The 17846-nt window shown below is 55.8% G+C and overlaps 2 protein-coding genes across 12 annotated transcripts; one reads left to right on the forward strand and one right to left on the reverse strand.

Moving 5' to 3' along the window:
- The first annotated feature begins 45 nt into the window (after positions 1-45).
- TTC16 (tetratricopeptide repeat domain 16) lies at positions 46-13162 on the forward strand. Of its 10 annotated transcripts, none has more exons than XM_011288418.4 (14): positions 46-180; positions 909-1080; positions 1410-1500; positions 1651-1794; positions 2768-2868; positions 2960-3089; positions 5204-5418; positions 6063-6307; positions 6670-6811; positions 9126-9291; positions 9823-9965; positions 10149-10329; positions 11755-11842; positions 12247-13162. In XM_011288418.4, exons 2-14 carry the CDS (start codon positions 956-958, stop codon positions 12882-12884), a joined length of 2409 nt encoding a protein of 802 aa, XP_011286720.2. In that variant the 5' UTR covers positions 46-180; positions 909-955; the 3' UTR covers positions 12885-13162. The 10 variants fall into 10 exon arrangements, with proteins under 10 accessions (XP_011286720.2, XP_044899024.1, XP_019672138.2 ...); XM_045043089.1 differs by having other exon boundaries at positions 909-1030; positions 1655-1794; XM_045043090.1 differs by having other exon boundaries at positions 137-180; positions 909-1030.
- On the reverse strand, positions 13098-17010 carry TOR2A (torsin family 2 member A). Of its 2 annotated transcripts, XM_003995900.6 has the most exons (5): positions 16636-17001; positions 15813-16078; positions 14873-15048; positions 14056-14183; positions 13098-13878 (listed from the first exon to the last, which is right to left on the reverse strand). In XM_003995900.6, exons 1-5 carry the CDS (start codon positions 16784-16786, stop codon positions 13634-13636), a joined length of 966 nt encoding a protein of 321 aa, XP_003995949.2. In that variant the 5' UTR covers positions 16787-17001; the 3' UTR covers positions 13098-13633. The 2 variants fall into 2 exon arrangements, with proteins under 2 accessions (XP_003995949.2, XP_044899027.1); XM_045043092.1 differs by lacking the exon at positions 14056-14183 and having other exon boundaries at positions 16636-17010.
- Positions 17011-17846: the final 836 nt, after the last annotated feature.

Below are 17846 nucleotides of genomic sequence, written 5' to 3' on the forward strand. Positions count from 1 at the left end.
ACCTCAGCCTGCCCCGCCCATAAGTTTGCTAACCTCTTCCGGGCTCTAACAACCCAGGGACCCCGGAGGCGTGGCCAGGGGGGCGGAGCCTGTGGGCGTCCTGGAGATGGTGCCTAGCAACGTCAGGGGTGGGCCTCGGGAGGTCCTCCCGGAAGGGAATTCAAAACAAACTCCAGAGAGGTGCGTGAGAGGGTCGGGAGGGAAGAGACCGAGGCTGAGTTCTCAGGAAGGGTTTTAAGCACAGGAGAGGAGAGGCAGGATCGGTTGTGCCATTCATTAAAGTCCCTGGCCGCTGCATAGAGAACTGAGGGCTTGGGACCTGTGTCCGGTGGGGAGTTCGGAGAGGTGGTCGGAGCTGGTGACCGGACAGAGATGGCATCGACCCAGACGAGAGGATGAGAGAAGAGAAGGGATCTAAGAGATCTTAAGGAAGTGAGGCAGACAGGACCCGAGGTGGACTCCCCGAGGTGGGAAAGCCTGGGGCAGGAAGTGCTCAATTTGGCCTGCTGGGCATGAGAGTCCCACAGGATAACCAGAGGGGCTGCAGGACCTCCTGGGCCTGCAGCTTGGGGCGGGGCCTCAGCTGGACACATTAAAGTGTTGGGTGTCAGGAGATGGATCTGGAACTGAGGGGAACCAGGAGGAGAGCAGAGGGCAGTGTGTGTACGAGAACCCTGGCCCTTGACTTTGACCATAGGAGAGGGAGAGAAGCAGGACTGGAGAGAAATTGGAACATCCCTAAGGGGAAGGGGGCTAGGAGCGCCACCAGGACCCAAACTGTTCTGGAGGCCTCCTACCAGCCTCATTTCCAGCCCTCGTCCATCCTGTAAAACACCTGAGGAGAGTGTGTCAGTGGAGCAGAGGTCATCTCTGAGGCCTCCCCCCAACTTGCTGTCCCTTGGTTCTAGGATGCTCTGGAACTTGACCCGGCTCCCTCACAGCACGTCTCAAAGCCATGGGTGAATCCAGTCCCAAAGGGACCCTACAGCGCATCTTTGGGACCAGCCAGGTGTTCCAGAACATTGATGATGTAAAGCCAAAGGCCACGGGATTAACAGTGCCCCTCAAAGTCAGGGAGTAGTGAGTGACTATCTTATCCCAGGGTCCCAGGTTCCTACTCTGCACAGCCAGTGACATGCCCTACAGCTTTGGGTTGGTTACTCTCCCTCTCTGGGCTTCGGTGAACTCAACTGTATAACAGGGCTCTCCCACATCAGCAGATGAAGATGGTGGCCTGGATGAGCTCCAAGAAGGCCAGCCTCCTCTCCCTGGGTGTCTGTCTACCTGCCCAACCCTGTCTCTCCACCCAAGCCTCCCTCCTCCCAACCCACCTGCAGCTGCAGCTGTATGCCCTGGGCTGGCCAAAGTCAGGGCCAGCCCCTCTGCTTCCTGCCCCCCCCCCCCCACAGCTATCACCAAGGCCAGCAGTGCTTGGAGAGAGAGGACTGGGAGATGGCCGTGCTGTACTTTTCCCGCGCCCTCCACCTGAACTCCCAGCTGGTGAGCAGTGGGCATGGGCGGTTGCTGATACACACTTTGCCCTCACCGTTGAACCTGCCAGGCCCCTTCTCTCGGTCCCTTCTGGTAACTGAGCATCAGGCCTCAGCGGACGGTGGGGAGGGGACACAGCCTGGGTCCTCTCTCCCTCAGGTAGACTTCTATGCTTTACGCGCCGAGGCCTACATCCAGCTCTGTGACTTCTCCTCGGCCACCCTGAACCTGCGAAGGGCCTACTCCTTCCAGCCGGAGAACACCAAATACCTGGAGCGGCTTACCTTCGTCCTTTACCTGCAGGTGCCTGGGGCTGCCGCAGGCCCACCCAGGGCGCCCGCCTCACACCCAAGCCTGTTGGCTCTCCCTTCAGCTGTGGGGGTTTTCGTTGCTCCAGGGACCAGCTCCGCCTCTCTAGGGACCTTCTTGTCCCATCTGTACCTGCTGCCCCTCTCGTGGCCTCTCCCACCTCCAGAGCTGGGTAAAGTGTTTGGCAACATCGCCCAATGAGAGCTTTCTGCAATGATTACAGACAGTGGTCTCATTACAATGATTACCTGGGACTGATGAGCCTTTGAGATACAGTGTGACCGGGGAACTAATTTTTTGGTTTTACTTAATTCATTAATTTAAATTTGTACAGCCACACGAAGCTGGTGGCTACTGTACTGGGCCACACAAACCTAGCGTCTAGGGAGGCTCAAGCACTAAAAAGCTAAGAGGATTCCCCATTCACAGTTCAAGACAAAAGTATTAAGTCATAAAATACCAACAAAGTCCAAGACTTGCTGTTTCTCTCTGTTCCTGTTTCTGTATTGCTGTCCCTCTCTTTTGTAATGTTTATTTATTTTTGAGAGAGAGAGAGAGAGAGCATGAACAAGGAAGGGGCAGAGAGAGGGGGGAGACAGAGAATCCCAAGCAGGCTCTGCATGGTCAGGGCAGAGCCTGATGCAGGACTTGAACTCACAAACCATGAGATCATGACCAGAGCCAAAGTCGGACCCTTAACCAACTGACGCTGAGCCACCCAGGTGCCCCTGTATTGTGTTTTTGTCAACTGTATAATTCTCTTGCTGTGTCTCCCTAGCCCTGTATCTCTTTCCATCTCTGTCCCTGTCTCTCCATCTCTGTGTCTCTGTCCCCTGAATTTTCTCCTAGATCTGAAGGGCTGTGTCCCTGTCTCTTGTCTCTCTTCCCTCCTGCCCCAGTGGTGCCCCCTGCAACTGATAGGTGCTGCTGGGTTTCAAGCAGGAGTGACTCTCCGCTGTGTCCCCAGGGCCAGTGCCTGCTCGAGCAGTGTGCCTTCCTGGATGCCCTGAAAATCTTCTCTCAAGCCTCTGCACTCCAGCCCGAGAAAGCCAGCTTCCGTTACCGATGGTGAGTGCCCGGCATGTGTCCTTGTTCTCCTGGCAGCCCCTTCCTGCCCCTCTCGCCCGGCGGACAGAGTGCCTCTGCCCCCTACCCTCAGCATGGCCTGTCTCCTGGCCCTCAAACGGCACCAAGACTGCCTCTCGCTCGTCACCAAGGAGGTGCAGCTTGGCACGACCAATGCCGACGTCTACATCCTCCGGGCCAGGCTCTACAACTTCTTCCAGAAGGTAGAGCAGGGAGGGCAGGGCGAGGGTGGCCCTCCCCCTGCCTGGGTGCCTCCAGCATACCCTGTGATTACAGGAGGCCGCTAAGCTGTCCATGTGGCGGCGACACTGTCCTCTCCGGGCAGAGTCCCCAGCCGTCACTGACCACTCAGCATAGTTGTCCTGTTGTCACTCAGCTCTGGCTCTGTGCCAGGCCTGTGTCGGCCCTCAGAAACCCCAGGGTGAGAAACCTGTGCCATCCCTGCCTTTATGGAACTCACAGCCCAGGGGAGATGTCCTTAAGCAGATAATTGCACAAAGAATGATTTCACGAGTGTGGGGGCACCCAAGGATCCATTAGATAAGGCAGCCCTTCCTCCTCCCTTCCTTTGTCTTATTTTTTTTTAATGCTTATTTATTTATTTTGAGAGGGAGAGAGAGCATGAGCAGGGGAAGGCAGAATCCCAAGCAGGCTCCGCCTAGGTGCAGAGCCTGACGTAGGGCTCGAACTCACATAATATGAGATCGTGACCTGAGCTAAAACCAAGAGTCGGATGCTTAACCAACTGAGCCACCCAGGCACCCCCTTTCTCTCCTTATTTGCCTCAGTGAACATTTTAGGAGCCCTGCGCTGGGCATGGGGCCAGACAGTATAGGGAACAGCTTGGGGGCAAGGGAGACTTGGGGTCACAAGAGAGGAGGGGACTGCAGGTATGAGAGGGCATCAGGCAGGGTCTTGTGAACTGAAGAGGACCCTGACTTCTTCCTGGGGAAGCAGAAGCCTCAAAGGGGAGCTCCCTGGGGCAGTGGGTTTTCAAAAGATCCTTTTGGCTCCCAGGTGGAGTTTGGGCTGGAGGGGCAGGTCAGGAGGCCGGGAGCCTGGGTGCCGTCCAGTTGGAGAGGAAGGTAGAAGGGAGGGTGGCCATGGGGGTGGCAGGAAAGGGGCAAGTCCCACAGTCCTTTGGAAGTCAGGAACAGAGACGGACGTGAGAGGGCTTGAGGGAAAGGGAAGGATCCAGAACAATGCCTGGTGTTCCTGCTTGGCCTGGTGCATGGGAGTGGGGGAACTCGGGGGGACGAAGGAAGGGCTGGGTGGGTTCACCTCAGTCACCAGGTGGTGCATCCTGGGGGTAGCCGGAAACCTGAGCCTCTCCGTGCTGGGGTCTGGGCTTCTGGGCCCCACAGTGACTCAGCGAGAGAGTCTCCTCCCGAGGCAGGAGACTCATAATTATTGTAATTATCAGTAATTGCTGACTGTGGGAGTTCAGCCCCTCCTGCCACCTCCACCTCTGTCATATGTACACACCTTCAAAGCACTTGACCCATGCTCGTCTTTAAGACTCGAGGTAACCCCCTTTAGATACAACCCATTGTCCTCTTTTCACAGATGAGGAGCTGGGTCCAGAGGGCCTGTCCAAGGTCACACAGCCAGCTCTCATTGGTGCTGCCTTTGAACCCAAGCCCACCTGCTCCAAAGCCCTGTCCCTTGCCTCTGCCATCTTCCTCCTCCTGACTTCCGCTCGCACCTGGTGTCCACACTGTTTGCTGTGCTCACCCTCCAACCAATTACCCTACAGGCCACATAATGCTTGCTAAAACTGTTTGTTGACTCACTGACAGATTTGCTTACCCAGTGGAAGGTATTTGCCTGGGGATGTTTTCTGTTTGTGCCCAGGTCTGTATCTGTTCCTTGCCAGAGCAGTCTTGGGCTTAAAGGTCAGGGGAGTTGGGGAAGGCATGTGCGTGGGAGGATAGGGAGGAAATGACAGTCACGGTCAGGAGGACACACCCTCCACCCACCTCGAGTGGCTTTGAAGAAGTTCTCCAAGGAGGAGGCATCTGCAGCCCCATTCTATGGCAGAAACCACTCAGGCTGACCTGGCTCACCTGAGGTCACATCTGGAGAGGGACCAGCAGGGATGGGGCCTGGGATGGGATTTTCCCATAATGCTCCCTGCTTCCTTCATGAGGCAAAAAACAAAAGGCGGAATAGCAATGCAGGGGCACTGAGGATGGGGGACACGGTGCCTGCCTGCCCAGAGAAAGGCCCCTATAGGCCCGGAGGTGTGCTTTCACCACGGGACAGGTCGGAGCTCAGCTGAGCCTGCGGCCCTGATGTCATCCTTGGCCCCCTGCAGCCCAGCCTCTGCTATCGAGACCTGCACAGAGCCTTGCTGTTGGACCCCAAGCACCCACAGGCCAAGGTGCTGCTCAAGATGATGGTGGACCAAGCCCAGCAGGCTCGCCAAGATGCCGGGATCCTAGCCGTGCAGGGCAAGCTTCACTACGCTCTGCAGCGCATCAACTGTGCCATCGAGAACAACCCTCTGGATCCAGGCCTCTTTCTCTTCCGGTACTGTGTGGGGAGGTGCCCATCTTGGATCGTGCTGTGTGGACTCAGGAGAGGCCTTGATCCTCCCCAGGCTTCAGTTTCCCCATGTAGTCTCTAATAATCTTTCCCTACAACCCATTAGGGTCAAAGCTGGGGAGAAGGTTGTAGCTGCTCTCGCCCTTAGAGGAGGGGCAGGCAGCCGCCTCAGTTAACCTGGGAATTCTGGCCCCCCAGGCCTGCTGAGCATCCATGCTGGCAGGCTCAGCCCAGCTCAGTGGACAGGCTTGAGTTTGAATCTTCCCCCCGCCCAGGACTCAGTACACGATTTGGAGCCATTTAAGTTCCTTGAACCTAGGTTTGTGCATATAAACAGTGGGGTAAAACATCCGCCCCACATACAAAAAGGCCTTTTGTGTAGAGGTTGGCGTGCACCTGCTTCCCAAAAACAAAGGTGGAACAAACAAAGGTTTGAGTAAAACGAAACTACCAGTGACCAGCAGGTTATCCAAGTGGTAACCCAGAGCCCGCCCCACATCTAAGCTAGAGGCCGAGGAGGGGGGCCCTCACGCCACCTCCCCCGGTCAAGATGGTCCAGAGTGGCCAACAGTCTGGCTGGCCACCCCGGTTGGTGGGGGTGCCTTGGTCCTCATGCCCCTCCCCCGCAGGGGCATCATGTACCGCCGCCTCTGGGAGTTTGACGCGGCTGTGGAGGACATCCTGAAGGCGCTGGACATGATGAGCGAGCACCAGGAGGACATCGCGCAGCAGGCGCAGCGGCAGCTGCTGCTGGCCTACAACGACTTCGCGGTGCACTGCTACATGCAGGGTGCCTACCAGGAGGGGGTGCTGCTGCTCAACAAAGCCCTCAGGGACGAGCAGCAGGAGAAAGGCCTGTACATCAACCGTGGGGGTGAGCGCCGGCTGCCCCTGCCCCTCGAAGTCTGGGCTGGCACTTGAGGCCCCCGAAGGAGGGAGGATGGGAGGAGGGAGAGAGCCTCAGTGCCCTGGGGACACACTTTGGGAAGTGCTGCCTTAGACAAGGGCTACAGTCTGTTCAAACTGCTGAGAATCAGGCTACTGGTAAAAGGTGCCCCGAGGCAAGGCAAACCTCGGCAGGCACCCTCCACCACCGGCAGGTGCCCTCCACCGCCCACGGGAGTTCGTAGCCACCAATCTCAGAATCCCCTGGGGGTGGGGAAGCGGGGCTGGGGCTCCTGGGCACTGGGCTTGAGGACCCACTCAGCCCCCTGTCCCTGGGTCCCTGGGCCCCAGATTGTTTCTTTCAGCTGGGCAACCTGACCTTTGCGGAGGCGGACTACCAGCAGGCGCTGGCACTGAGCCCACAGGACGAGGGTGCCAACATCCGCATGGGCCTGCTGCAGGAGAAGATGGGCTTCTGCGAGCATAGGAGCAGGTGCGTGACTTGTGGGCGGGACCCCGTGGCGCTGGGGGGCGGGGCATGGCTCGAGGCCGCCTGCCGGGACCCTGGGTCGAGATCCTCTGCTCTCCCAGGCAAGTTTTTGTGAAAAATTAGTCACTTTTTCCGGAATATTGTTATGGTAATTGCACTTTTTATAAAATATCTCCAGTGTTCCGTGTGGGGCTTAAACTCAGGAACTGTGAGATCACCATCTGATCACCATCAGAGCCCTAACGGACTGAGCCACCCAGGCGCCCCTCCTATGTATATATTAACAATTAGTACCATTTTACAAAATGAAATAACGTTAAACTATCTTTTGACTTCCGATCTTATTATATATGCGACTATATCATTCTTCTTTATTATTTGCATGGTATTCCATTTTATGGAAGTACCACAATTCATTTCTTTAGACAACTTTCTACTGATGAATATTTGGGCTGTTTTCTGGGATTTTTTTGTTGTTTGTTTGTTTGTTTGTTTGTTTTATACATAACATAATGAGCACCCAAGATATACATTTTCATGCATTATACTAGGAATGCCACAGTTAGATTGCTGGAAGCCAAATTGTGTTAAAGGGTGTGAACATTTAACATTTAAAAAAAAATTTTTTTTTCCAACGTTTATTTATTTTTCGGACAGAGAGAGACAGAGCATGAACGGGGGAGGGTCAGAGAGAGAGGGAGACACAGAATCAGAAACAGGCTCCAGGCTCTGAGCCATCAGCCCAGAGCCCGACACGGGGCTCGAACTCCCGGACCGCGAGATCGTGACCTGGTTGAAGTCGGAAGCTTAACCGACTGCGCCACCCAGGCGCCCCTGAACATTTAACATTTTAAAACAATATCTTGGGACGCCTGGGTGGGTCAAGTCAGTTGAGTGTCCAACTCTTGATTTCAGCTCAGGTCTTGATCTCAACGGTTTGTGAGATTGAGCCCCACCTCCTTGGCTTCATGCTGATAGTGCAGAGGCTACTTGGGATTCTCTCTCCCTCTCTGTGCCCCTCCCCACTAGCACTGCCTCTCCCTTTCAAAAGAAATAAACTTAAAAAAAAAAAGAAAGAAAGAAAGAAAGAAAACCATAATATCCAATTGCTCTCCACAAATAGTAAGCTGCTGCAGACTTCCCCCAGGAAAGGAGTCTTGGTTTTCCCAATCTCCCTAGTGCCAGGTGTTAAGACTGTTTTCTTTTCTTTTCTTTCTTTTTTTTTTTTTAAAGACTATTTTCAACTCTGAGAATGCAGTAGGCAAAGAAACACTCTTGAGTTCATTTATGTTGCAAGTTTAAATGGCTAGTGCACTGCAGCACCTTTTGTGCGTGTTCATCATTATGGCTGGTCCCAACCAGATTTTTTTTTTTTTTAAATGATAAATTGCTCTTTAAAACTTTTTGTTGTTGTTACAGAGTTCTTTGTAGGCTGGGAAAATTATTGTCTGCCTCTGTGGGAAAATATATTTCTCCTATTTATTAGCTTTCCTTTGTGGTGGTTTTGCTACTCGGTAATTTGGGATTAAATCGTAGTCAAATTAATTTTCTCCTTTTTAGCTCTTGGGTTTGTGACATTCTCAGAAGGGTCTTCCTTACCCGTAGATATTAAAAACATTCACTTAGAGGGGTGCCGGGGTGGCTCAGTCAGTTAAGTGTCTGATTTGATTTTGGCTCAGGTCTTTTTTTTTTTTTCTTTTAATGTTATTTATCTTTGAGTGAGAGAGAGAGAGACACAGAGAGAGACAGAGAGAGACAGAGACGGAGCATGAGCAGGGGAGGGGCAAAGAGAGAGGGAGACACAGAATCTGAAGCAGGCTCCAGGCTCTGAGCTGTCAGCACAGAACCCAGCGTGGGGCTCGAACTCGTGAACCGCGAGATCATGACCTGAGCTAAAGTCGGATGCCCAACCAGCTGAGCCACCCAGGCGCCCCTGGGCTCAGTTCTTGATCTTACGGTTCTCGAGATGGAGCCCCACGTCAGGATCTGTGCTGACAGGCTGATAGCAAGGAGTCTGCTTGGGATTCTCTGTCTCTCTGCCCCTCCCCTCCCCCCACTTTCTCCCCCTCCCTCTCTCTCAAAATAAATAAGCTTTATTTAAAAAAAAAAAACATTCACTTATATTGGGGTCTTATACTAGCATTTAAGTGTTGGGGCCATTAAGAGTGTTACTGTTAGAAGAGCAGAGGGGCATGGTGGAGTTGGGGGAGCAGAGACCAGCCTGATTTTCCCCAGACTCCCCAATGGGGCCCAGCAATTGCTATTTCCCTCCAGAGGGCCCAGCTCACAGCAGCCTGTGACCCACTGTGTCCTGCAGGCAGTTCCATAAGGCAGAGAGCCACTTCTCAGTGGCCATCCAGCACAACCCCCGGAAGGCCCAGTACTACCTGCACCGTGCCAGGAGCCGGCAGCTCCTGCAGAACATTCTGGGGGCCCGCCTGGATGTTGCCACCGTCCTGCTCCTCAACCCCAAACAACCTAAGGTGGGTTCCTGCTGGGCCAGGAGGGCGGGCTCCAGAATCAATACCCACTGTTGCTTAAAGATACCCCTGTTCCCAGCAGTCTGGTTTCCTAGAAAATCTAACAGCGGCCAATGCCAAGCACTTACAGTGTGCCAGGTCCTGTTCTAGCCACTTCAACTTGCATTGCCATTTCCCCTCTTCAGCACCCCATGAGACAGGTAGCATTATTATCACCCCCAATTTGCAGGTGAAGAGGGTAGGGTTGGTTCAGAGAGGTCAGTTCCCTTGCCCCAGGGCACACACTTAGAGGCCAACCCCCCACAGGCTGGCTCCAGCACCTGCAGTTGGCTGGCCAGGTCAGGGTCAGTGTGCTCTCTTCCGGTAGGCCTCCTCACAGGCTCCTCCCAGTTCTGGAGCAAGAAGGTCTGGCCCTCTAAAAACCGCAGTTTGTAAACGCTTCCCACGTCAGCTCTGAGAAGGGCTCTGCAAGGGCAGGGCAGCGCCACACCCTTCGCCCCCTGCCCTGGCCCACACCCGGCTCTTTCCTGGCAGCTGCTCCCACTGATGGCCAACCTCTTCCCGGGCATGTCGGTGGAGGAGGTGCTCGGCAGCCAGGCGGCCCACCTGGCCAGGTTGCAGCTGGATCGGGTGTCGGAGAGCAGCCCGCAGGCTGGCATCCCTCAAGGCATCATGGGGCAAGTTCCTCAAGTGGGGACCTCGGGCCAGGAGCGGGAAATGGCCGGGGGTCAAGACTCCTCCTACCCCACTGCCTCCTCAGGCCCTTCTCCAGCCCCCGGGGCTGGTGGGCTGAGTCTGGCGGGGGGGGGGGGGGGGGGGGGGGGGGGCTTACCCAGCGCTCTGGGGCCATGGCTTGGCAGGCAGCTCAGGGAGCGGGAGCGAGAGCGCCACAAGGCACGGGCCCTGCAGCTCAGGTGGAAGCAGGAACAGCCTTTGGCCGAGACCTCTGAAGAGCTCAAGGCCACCACCCCCCAGACCCTGGAGGGAAAGCCAGAAGGTCCAAAAGAAGAAGCTGAGACCCCCCAAAAGGAGGAAAAACAGGCGAGTGTACCACATGCTGGGGCCTAGGGCCTGGAGGTCTGGGGGGAGCATACCCTAAGCCAGGGCTGAGGGATGCAGATTGGCTGGAGGCTGGCATCCGGGTCTGGCTCTGCCGCCACTCAGCTGTGTGACTCGGGCTGGGGACATTCTGCTCTGAGATGGGGATGGTACCAGTAAGGGGTACACCCCTGAGGAAGGGCACACGAGGATGTGGGCCCCTCACAAGGAGGCCTTCCCACACTTGGCCACGCTCACCTTCATAAATTCCGTGTGTGTTGGCTGTGCCAGGATTTTCTTAATTCTGCAATCCAGTTCAAAAAACTTTTTTATTGAATGTAATGTAAATATAGAAAAGTACACAAATCCTAAGGGAGCGAGCTGATGACTTTTCACAAACTGAATACACCCACGACACCATTATCTTTTGAAAGACCACATTCCCAGGCCCCCTGCAGGTCCCTCCCCTAGCCCAGTGCACCCCCAAGGCTGTCCTGACTGCTGACGTCACAAATGAACGTGTCTGTTCACGCCCGTGGACGGATACAGTGTGCCCGCTTGTCTGACTCCTTTCACTAAGCTTGTTGGTGAGATGCATCTAAGCTGACCGCTCATTCCCATCGCTGTAGAGAATTCCATCCTGTGGAAGCCCCACGATTTGTCCGCTCCGCTGCTGATGCGAGTACACTTGTGTTCAGAGGAAACGTTACGAATGAGTAAACGGACCACGAGCATCCCTTGCCATAAACGGCAACAGCCAGCGCTAGTTTTTTAGCTCACGCCGCAACACACAAATGCAGAACTTTGATTTGTGTGCCCTCTGAAGTCATCGTGAGCTCCCTCCCTCGGGGCGAGGTAGAGCTAGCGCCTGCCCGTCCTCACTTCCATTCCCCTCAGCCTGCAGGCGTGAGTGGGTCGGAGGGGTCCAGCAGCCACACGCCTGGCTGTGGCGTCCTGCAGGCCCGGATTCAAGCCCCGCCTCTCTGCTTTCTTAGCTGCGTGTCCCGGGCAGGCTGCTGCGGCACCCGTAGCCTGGGTTTCTAGACCATGAGAGGGTAGTTCCCTCCCAGATATGTGGGAGGATGAAATGGGAGAGGCATGTAAAGTGTAAAAACAGTCCTCCATTCTTCACTAGCTGTTCCCCAGGGCACAGCACTTCACCATTTACAGAAGCCTGTCCCACACTTGAACTCATTTGCCTTTTGAAACTGAGGCCCAAGCAGCTGCCCAAACACTCCCTTTCTCAGAGTGCCATGCCAGTCTGGTCTGCCCACTCCCCTTCCTGGCCAGTCTTAGCCTGTCCGTGTCCCACCCAGCCCCAACTGGGGACCCTTGCGGAACTCTAAGCTGCTGGTCTTCCTTCCAGAGCTGTGCCACTGGCCCACGGCCTCCCACAGCCGGTGACTGCCTTGCCTGTCTCCGCCCTAGGAGGAGAAGCCGAAGGCCGCAGCCAGCAAGGTGAGGTCCCTGTCCAACAGCTACCTCAGCCAGACCTCTTCAGGCTGCATCTTGGGCTGTAAGTCCCCAGCGCTCCTGCCGGCCCTGAGTACACCAAAGCGGCAGAGTGGGCCAAGGTCAGGGGTCAGAGACCCTCTGGCCCGTAGATGCTTCTGGGCTCTGCTTCTTACAGCTGTGTGACTCTAAAGCAGGAGTGAGGATGCTCGCTCTGCCAGGGGTGTGGTGAACCCTCAGGGAGGGCTGCACGAGGGGGGTCCTCACCGTCTCCCGCATATCCTACAGCCCTGGCCCGCCTGCAGGGCTTGGGTTGCCGAGGAGGGCTGGGCTGGTGTCGTCTGGCAGACCTTCCCCTTGGCCACGCAAGGCCTGTGGGGCAAAGGCAAGGGTGAGACGGACACCTCCTTTTCCTGGAGCTGTCTGCGAAGGGCAGCCTGACAGGTACCCTTGGCACATCCTTCCCAGTCAGGACCCTGTCCACCTCAGAGACAGAGATGTCCACTACCTGCCAGGAATACAAGAGCACCTCGGGCACTGCTGTGACATCCTCAATCTCCTCACTGCTGAAGACTCAATCCTCAGACCTGTTGGAGAACGGGGAAGACCTAAAATTGAGCCACAGGCCCAGAGAAAACGAGGCCGCCCGGGGCCAGAGCCGGAGGCCCAGCCAGACCGCGGCCGCCCAAGGTCAGAGCCGGAGGCCCAGCGAGATGAAGGCCGCCCAGGGCCAGGGCCAGAGGCCCAGCAAGACGGAGGCTGCCCAGGGCCAGAGCGGTAGTTCCAGCGAGACAGAGGCCACCCAATGCGCACGACGAAAGCCTAACAAAACCAAGGCCGCTAGGGGCCCAAGGCAGAGGTTCAGAAAGACCAAGGTTGCCCATGGCCATAGCTGGGGACCCAGTAAGGCTGCCACCCAGGGCCAGTGCTGGGGACTGATCCGAAGTCCCAGCAAGACCAAGGATTTCTATGATCCAAGTTGGAGCCCCAGCAGCACTGAGGCCACTCAGGGCCAATGCCAGAAGCCCAGCAAGACTGATGCTGCCCAGAGTTTGAGCCAGAGCACGAGCCCAGGTTCCAGCAAGACTGAAGTAACCAGGGCCTGAGCCTAAGTCTCAGAAAACCCCAGCCAGAAAAATCAAGGCTGGCCAGGACTCCAGCCCTAGCAGTTACATTGTTCTCTGGAGGGACCCTTCAGCCCCTCACTTCTTGCTGGGTATGGAATAGATTCTAACCCCCTTCCCCCACACACACACGCTCACTGGCACTCAGCAAACTAGCCTCCTTCCAGAGCAATTAGATACCTCAGCCAACATTCCTCTGGTCCCATGGCTAAGTTTATTGTGTTTGTTCTCTTATAAAATTAAAAACTTTGAAAACTAGGCCCAAGTGGCAGCTTGTGTCCGTCTGTTCACGGAGACTGAGAAGTCTCAGCTTGGCTTTACGATACTGGGACATAGGGTATGGAATGGAGGAATGAGAATACGGTGCCAGACCAAGGGGCCAAGAGGAAGACTGAAGAGGGAGGGAGCAGCCATGAGCCACAGTCCCTGAGTTACAATTCACATTTTAAGAAGGCTCAAGCTGGAGGGCAAGGTCAAGGCTCACTGAAGTTCTGGGGTCACCAGTGGTTTCCCTAGGGAAGGAAGCAAAGGCCAAGATGCCCTGAGAGCAGTTAAGAGGCCAGGGCCTGCCCTGGCCCCCTGGCCCATGGCCCGGCCAACATGCCTCCTCATCTTCACTTTGGACTCTGGGTCTCACTCTCCGGGAGGCTCAGGAAAAGAGTCCCTACTGAAGAGGCCCCAGGGCTCTCCTGCACAGCCTGGCCAGGAGGACAAGGGTGCCATCTAGAGAGTCAGAGGAAGAAGGCAATCCTGGAAGCCACAGTTTTGCAGCCATTGGAGGAAAAGAGCTGCTCGTCCTCAGGGAAGAAGGTGGTGCTGTCCAGCACAGCCTGGACGACCTCGTCCCTTGGCTCCAGGCCCAGCTGGGCCAGCTCGTTGAGCACGCAGTGCCGCACATGGTGCCGCTGCAGTGGGAGGAAAGGCACCAGGACGTCTAGGAGATGCTCTTCCAGGATGCCTGAGCGCCAGAAGCCATCTGCAGGAAGGGACAATGGGGGAAGGGTCTATGTTGGGCTCAGGGACAGCCCCGGAGCGCCAAAGTGTGGGCTGAGAAGTACCAGGTCGGTGGGCAAAGCATCAGACCCAGCCCTGGGTGAAGCCCCAACCTGCTGAAGTTACCCCGGGGGGGGGGGGCCTCCTGAGCGGAACTCACGGTGCGGGTTGTCCAGCACAGCCTGGGAGATGACCAGCTCCAGTTCCTGTAGGCGGATCTCCTCACGGTCCCGGCGGCCGCGCCACGCCTCCAGTGCCACCTGGTTGATCTGCTCACCACCAGTGTTGCTGAAACCACGGGGGACGCAGGCTCAGGAGGGGCAGGATGGCCCCTGCTTCCCACGTGCCACCTAACACAACCTGAGCCTGGGGACCCAGCTCAGTACCAGCAGGAGCCAAAACACGCACTGAAAACATAGCACAGGCACCACTTCCCCTCTCCAGTGCCTGCGTCTACAACCATGACCCCTGGAAATTCACCTCTATGTGCCACGCACTTTAGAGTTTACAAAACACTTTGGGGCCCCTTAACTGACTTTCCCTCCCCCGGCCTCTAGGAGGACAGTGAGGCATTGATATTGGCCCTGCTGTGCAGAAAAGGAGATGGGAGTTCAGAGAGGTGAAGTGATTTGCCCAAGGAAACATAGCTAGGACTCTTAGAGGTGGGACTAGAATTCCAGTCCTGTTTTTCCCAAGTCTGTGTCCTCCTGGCCACAAAAGAGGGAAGCCCCTTAACCTAGCAGGCTTCCACAAACAAACAGTGAAGATCCCAAAGACTGAGCCTGGAATGGGCTTTGAAAATGTCAAAATGTGAATAACAGTGTCACAGTGAGGGCGTAAGGGGCTTTGGAAAAGCCCAACTGGGCTTGGGGGTGGGGGGAGGAAAGGTATTCTGCTATGGGACCGCAGGCCAAGACTGGATAGCTGAGACCTTGGACACGTGTCCCCGTACCATCCTGCTGCAGAGCTGGACCCACCTGATGAAGATGAAGATGGCTTTGCGATAGTTGGTCCCGAACACAACCCAAGAGGAGCCCAGGAAAGGTCGCAGGACCTCCATCAGGCCTGGGGCCAGCTTGTCCATCTCGTCAAAGAGGAAGAGGGAGCGGCTGCAGGCAGTGAGGTTCCCCTGGACCCAGCTCTTAAGATCCTTCTGCAGGGGAGAGGCAGGAATCTGAGGGAGATGCTTCTCTAACCCCAGACTTCTTCCCAAGGCCAAAACTAATCCCCTTCCCAGGAGGGTATGGTCTCCCAGAAAGAACTAATCCTTTCATGGGGCTGCGGGCAAAACTGTGGCCCTGAGAAGCGAGAGACTTATTCAAGCTCACAGAGCAAGTCAGCAGGCTCAGAGACTCAAACCCAGGCCTTATGTCGGCCTGATCAGGACTCATTCTCCGATCCTTCCTACTTCCCATAAAAGGGGAAGGTTCCTTTATGCCCCCTGAACCTTCCCAGTAATATTGACAGCTGAAACAGATCAGCCTGCAAAGTACCTTGCAATCAACAACAATAGTAGTAGTAAGAGCGACTATTTACTGAATGCTTCCTCTGAACCTCAAATTGGGACTATGCTTTGCAGAAAGAAGATAACGCAGACTGTCTGGCAAAGGTAAGTGTTCAATAAATAATACCTGCAACTATATGATCCCGTGTCCCTGGCAACAACCTTGGCAGGAAGGTACCATTACTGCCCCTACCCCCCCCCCCCCCGCCAGGATTTATAGCAAGAACTCCCTGCCAGGTAGAATGGCACCATCTCAAGCTCTGGTCATGATGGGTCCTGAGGGCTGGGGCTCCAACTGGCTGTGTGGCTTGAAGCAAGTGACTCTCCCTCTCTGGACTGGGGATTCATTCACTCCCTGGGGTCTGGCACCCCAACATGCAGGTGAATGGTGGCCCAGGATGCCACCAGCCTACCTTGTAGCGCTCCACGTGGCCGGGGTGGGGGAAGTGGATGACGGGGGAAAAGTGGTGTACATGAGGGCTGCGGAGACCACCCCGGAAAAGGTAGCGCGCCAGCAGGGAGCTGACGTAGGACTTGCCAGTGCCTGTCCAGCCGTGCAGGGAGAGGACCAGTGGCTTGGTGGGGGCTGGGTCCCGCACGAAGGCCTTCAGTGCCTTCACCACCAGCGCCTTGGCCAAGTGCTGGCCGGCAAGGTGCTGGGCCAGGTCACACTCCAGACCTAGGGCCACAAGAAGGGCAGAATCAGAGCTGAGGACACACACAAGCTTGTCACGGAAGGGGGTGGGGAGGAGTCCTATCTGGAAACCCGGTCAAGGGTTCCCTGTGTTCCGGGACATTTTTACGTTCCCCTTCTGTAGAAAGGGAGTGGGGCCCTTGGGGTCTCCGGCTACAGCAGCCACCCTGAGACCTGACTCAGCTCAGCTCCAAGTGGGTGTGAGCTGTCAGCAGGGTTGGCCCAAGGCTCCTGACCACGCCCGAGGCAGGCTTCTCCCCTGTGGAAGCCCAATCTTCCCCACAAGGCCCTGCTGTCAAATGCCTCTCTCCATCCTGGCAGGGCTCTCCCTGGACCCCAAAAAGGCTTCCTCAAACCTACGCCCCAAGTCCGGAGCTCCAGGCTCTCAGTCCCGCAACGCCGGGCCCACTTCCGGCCCCAGCCATCCGGAAGTCCGAGTGTCCCGGCCCTCGGTTCTACGCTCCAGGACTGGCCCTGGCGCAACCCTTGGGTGCAAAGGCTCCCCGGTCCGCCGGCCCCCCCCCGCTCCTGCGGCTCCTCACCTTGGAAGTCAGGCTGGAAGTCACATTCGCAGAAGGCGCCGAAGTGGCAATGCAGCGAAGTCAGGTCCCAGGCGGCGGCCGCGGCCGAGACCAACCCCAGCAACCCGAGGAGCGAGCCCCAGGGCCGACAGCCGCGTGTCGCAGCCGCCATACGGGTGAGGCCGGAGCCGGGTCTGGACCAACCGCCCCTCCCTAGAACCACAATTCCCGGCGTGCATCACTCCGTGGCAGCCACTGTCCGTAGACTACAACTCCCGGCTCCCCTCTGAGAGGCCCGCGCCGCCGTCCGGCAGCAGAACCGCAAGATAGCCTCTAGAGGGAGCCCGCGAACCGCCCAATCCAGGACGGCGGGCCACGTTTCCATGGCCACGGTAACTAGGAGACCATAATCGTGCCGAAAGAATAATAAAGGTTTATGCCACAAAGGGTGACGTAACAATTGTAGCAAAAACTTGTGCGGCACCTTAAAACTTGCAAAGAGCCCTTTCTGTGCTCTTTTTTTCTTTTACACGATAAAAGAGCGCTCAGTAATATAGCTTTTGGTGAGCACCTACTACGTGCCATTAGTGTTAGGTGCCTTATAGATCATAACAGTGCCTGTCAGGAAGAGAAATAGTGATATTTTGGGGCGCCTGGGTGGCTTAGTGGGTTAAGCGTCGGAATCTTGATTTTGGCTCAGGTCATGATCTCACTAACAGTGCGGACCCTACTTAGGATTCTCTCTCCTCTCTCTGTCCCTCCACCTCTCTCTCTCTCTCTCTCTCTCTCTCTCTCTCTCTCTTTCTCTCTCTCACTCTATTTCTCTCTCTCTTTTTCCCTCTCAAAATAAATAAACTTAAAATAAGAGATGGTGATATTTCAATGAGATACAGGCAAAGTGTTTGACTCAGTAATCGATAAATGATTATTGACAATCTATTATGTATGAAACATGGCAGTCCCCTACCTAGCAGCTACTGTGCCCTAAGTGCTTGAACATCAGTCCTGAGGAACTGATCTTGTTATTGTCCGCATTTCGTTGAGGAGGAAATTGGGATCCAAGGGATTAAGCCTCTTGTCCAAGGCCACCCAAGTCAAGCTGCTGCCAAAGATCTAATGCACTATGTTAGCCAGCCTCTCTTGGTCAAAGGATTTAGAAGGCAAAGGACCCCAGAAGTTTTGTATTCAGTGAACAGGCTCCACAGGTGTCCAGCCTGGCCAGGCATCGTTTT

This window comes from Felis catus, chromosome D4 (assembly GCF_018350175.1).
Source record: "Felis catus isolate Fca126 chromosome D4, F.catus_Fca126_mat1.0, whole genome shotgun sequence".
NCBI classification, from domain to species: Eukaryota; Metazoa; Chordata; class Mammalia; order Carnivora; family Felidae; genus Felis; species Felis catus.

What these genes read in the sequence shown, in the direction of transcription:
- TTC16 (XM_019816576.2), top strand. Translation starts at nt 1,221, where the DNA reads ATGAAGATGGTGGCCTGGATGAGCTCCAAGAAGGCCAGCCTCCTCTCC. An exon ending in TCTACAACTTCTTCCAGAAG is followed by an intron (nt 3,090 to 5,203) that starts GTAGAGCAGGGA and finishes GGCCCCCTGCAG; the next exon opens with CCCAGCCTCTGCTATCGAGA. An exon ending in CCCAAAAGGAGGAAAAACAG is followed by an intron (nt 10,330 to 11,754) that starts GCGAGTGTACCA and finishes TCTCCGCCCTAG; the next exon opens with GAGGAGAAGCCGAAGGCCGC.
- TOR2A (XM_003995900.6), bottom strand. Translation starts at nt 16,786, where the DNA reads ATGGCGGCTGCGACACGCGGCTGTCGGCCCTGGGGCTCGCTCCTCGGG. An exon ending in CTTCCAGCCTGACTTCCAAG is followed by an intron (nt 16,079 to 16,635) that starts GTGAGGAGCCGC and finishes TTGTGGCCCTAG; the next exon opens with GTCTGGAGTGTGACCTGGCC. An exon ending in TGTGCTGGACAACCCGCACC is followed by an intron (nt 13,879 to 14,055) that starts GTGAGTTCCGCT and finishes CCCTTCCTGCAG; the next exon opens with ATGGCTTCTGGCGCTCAGGC.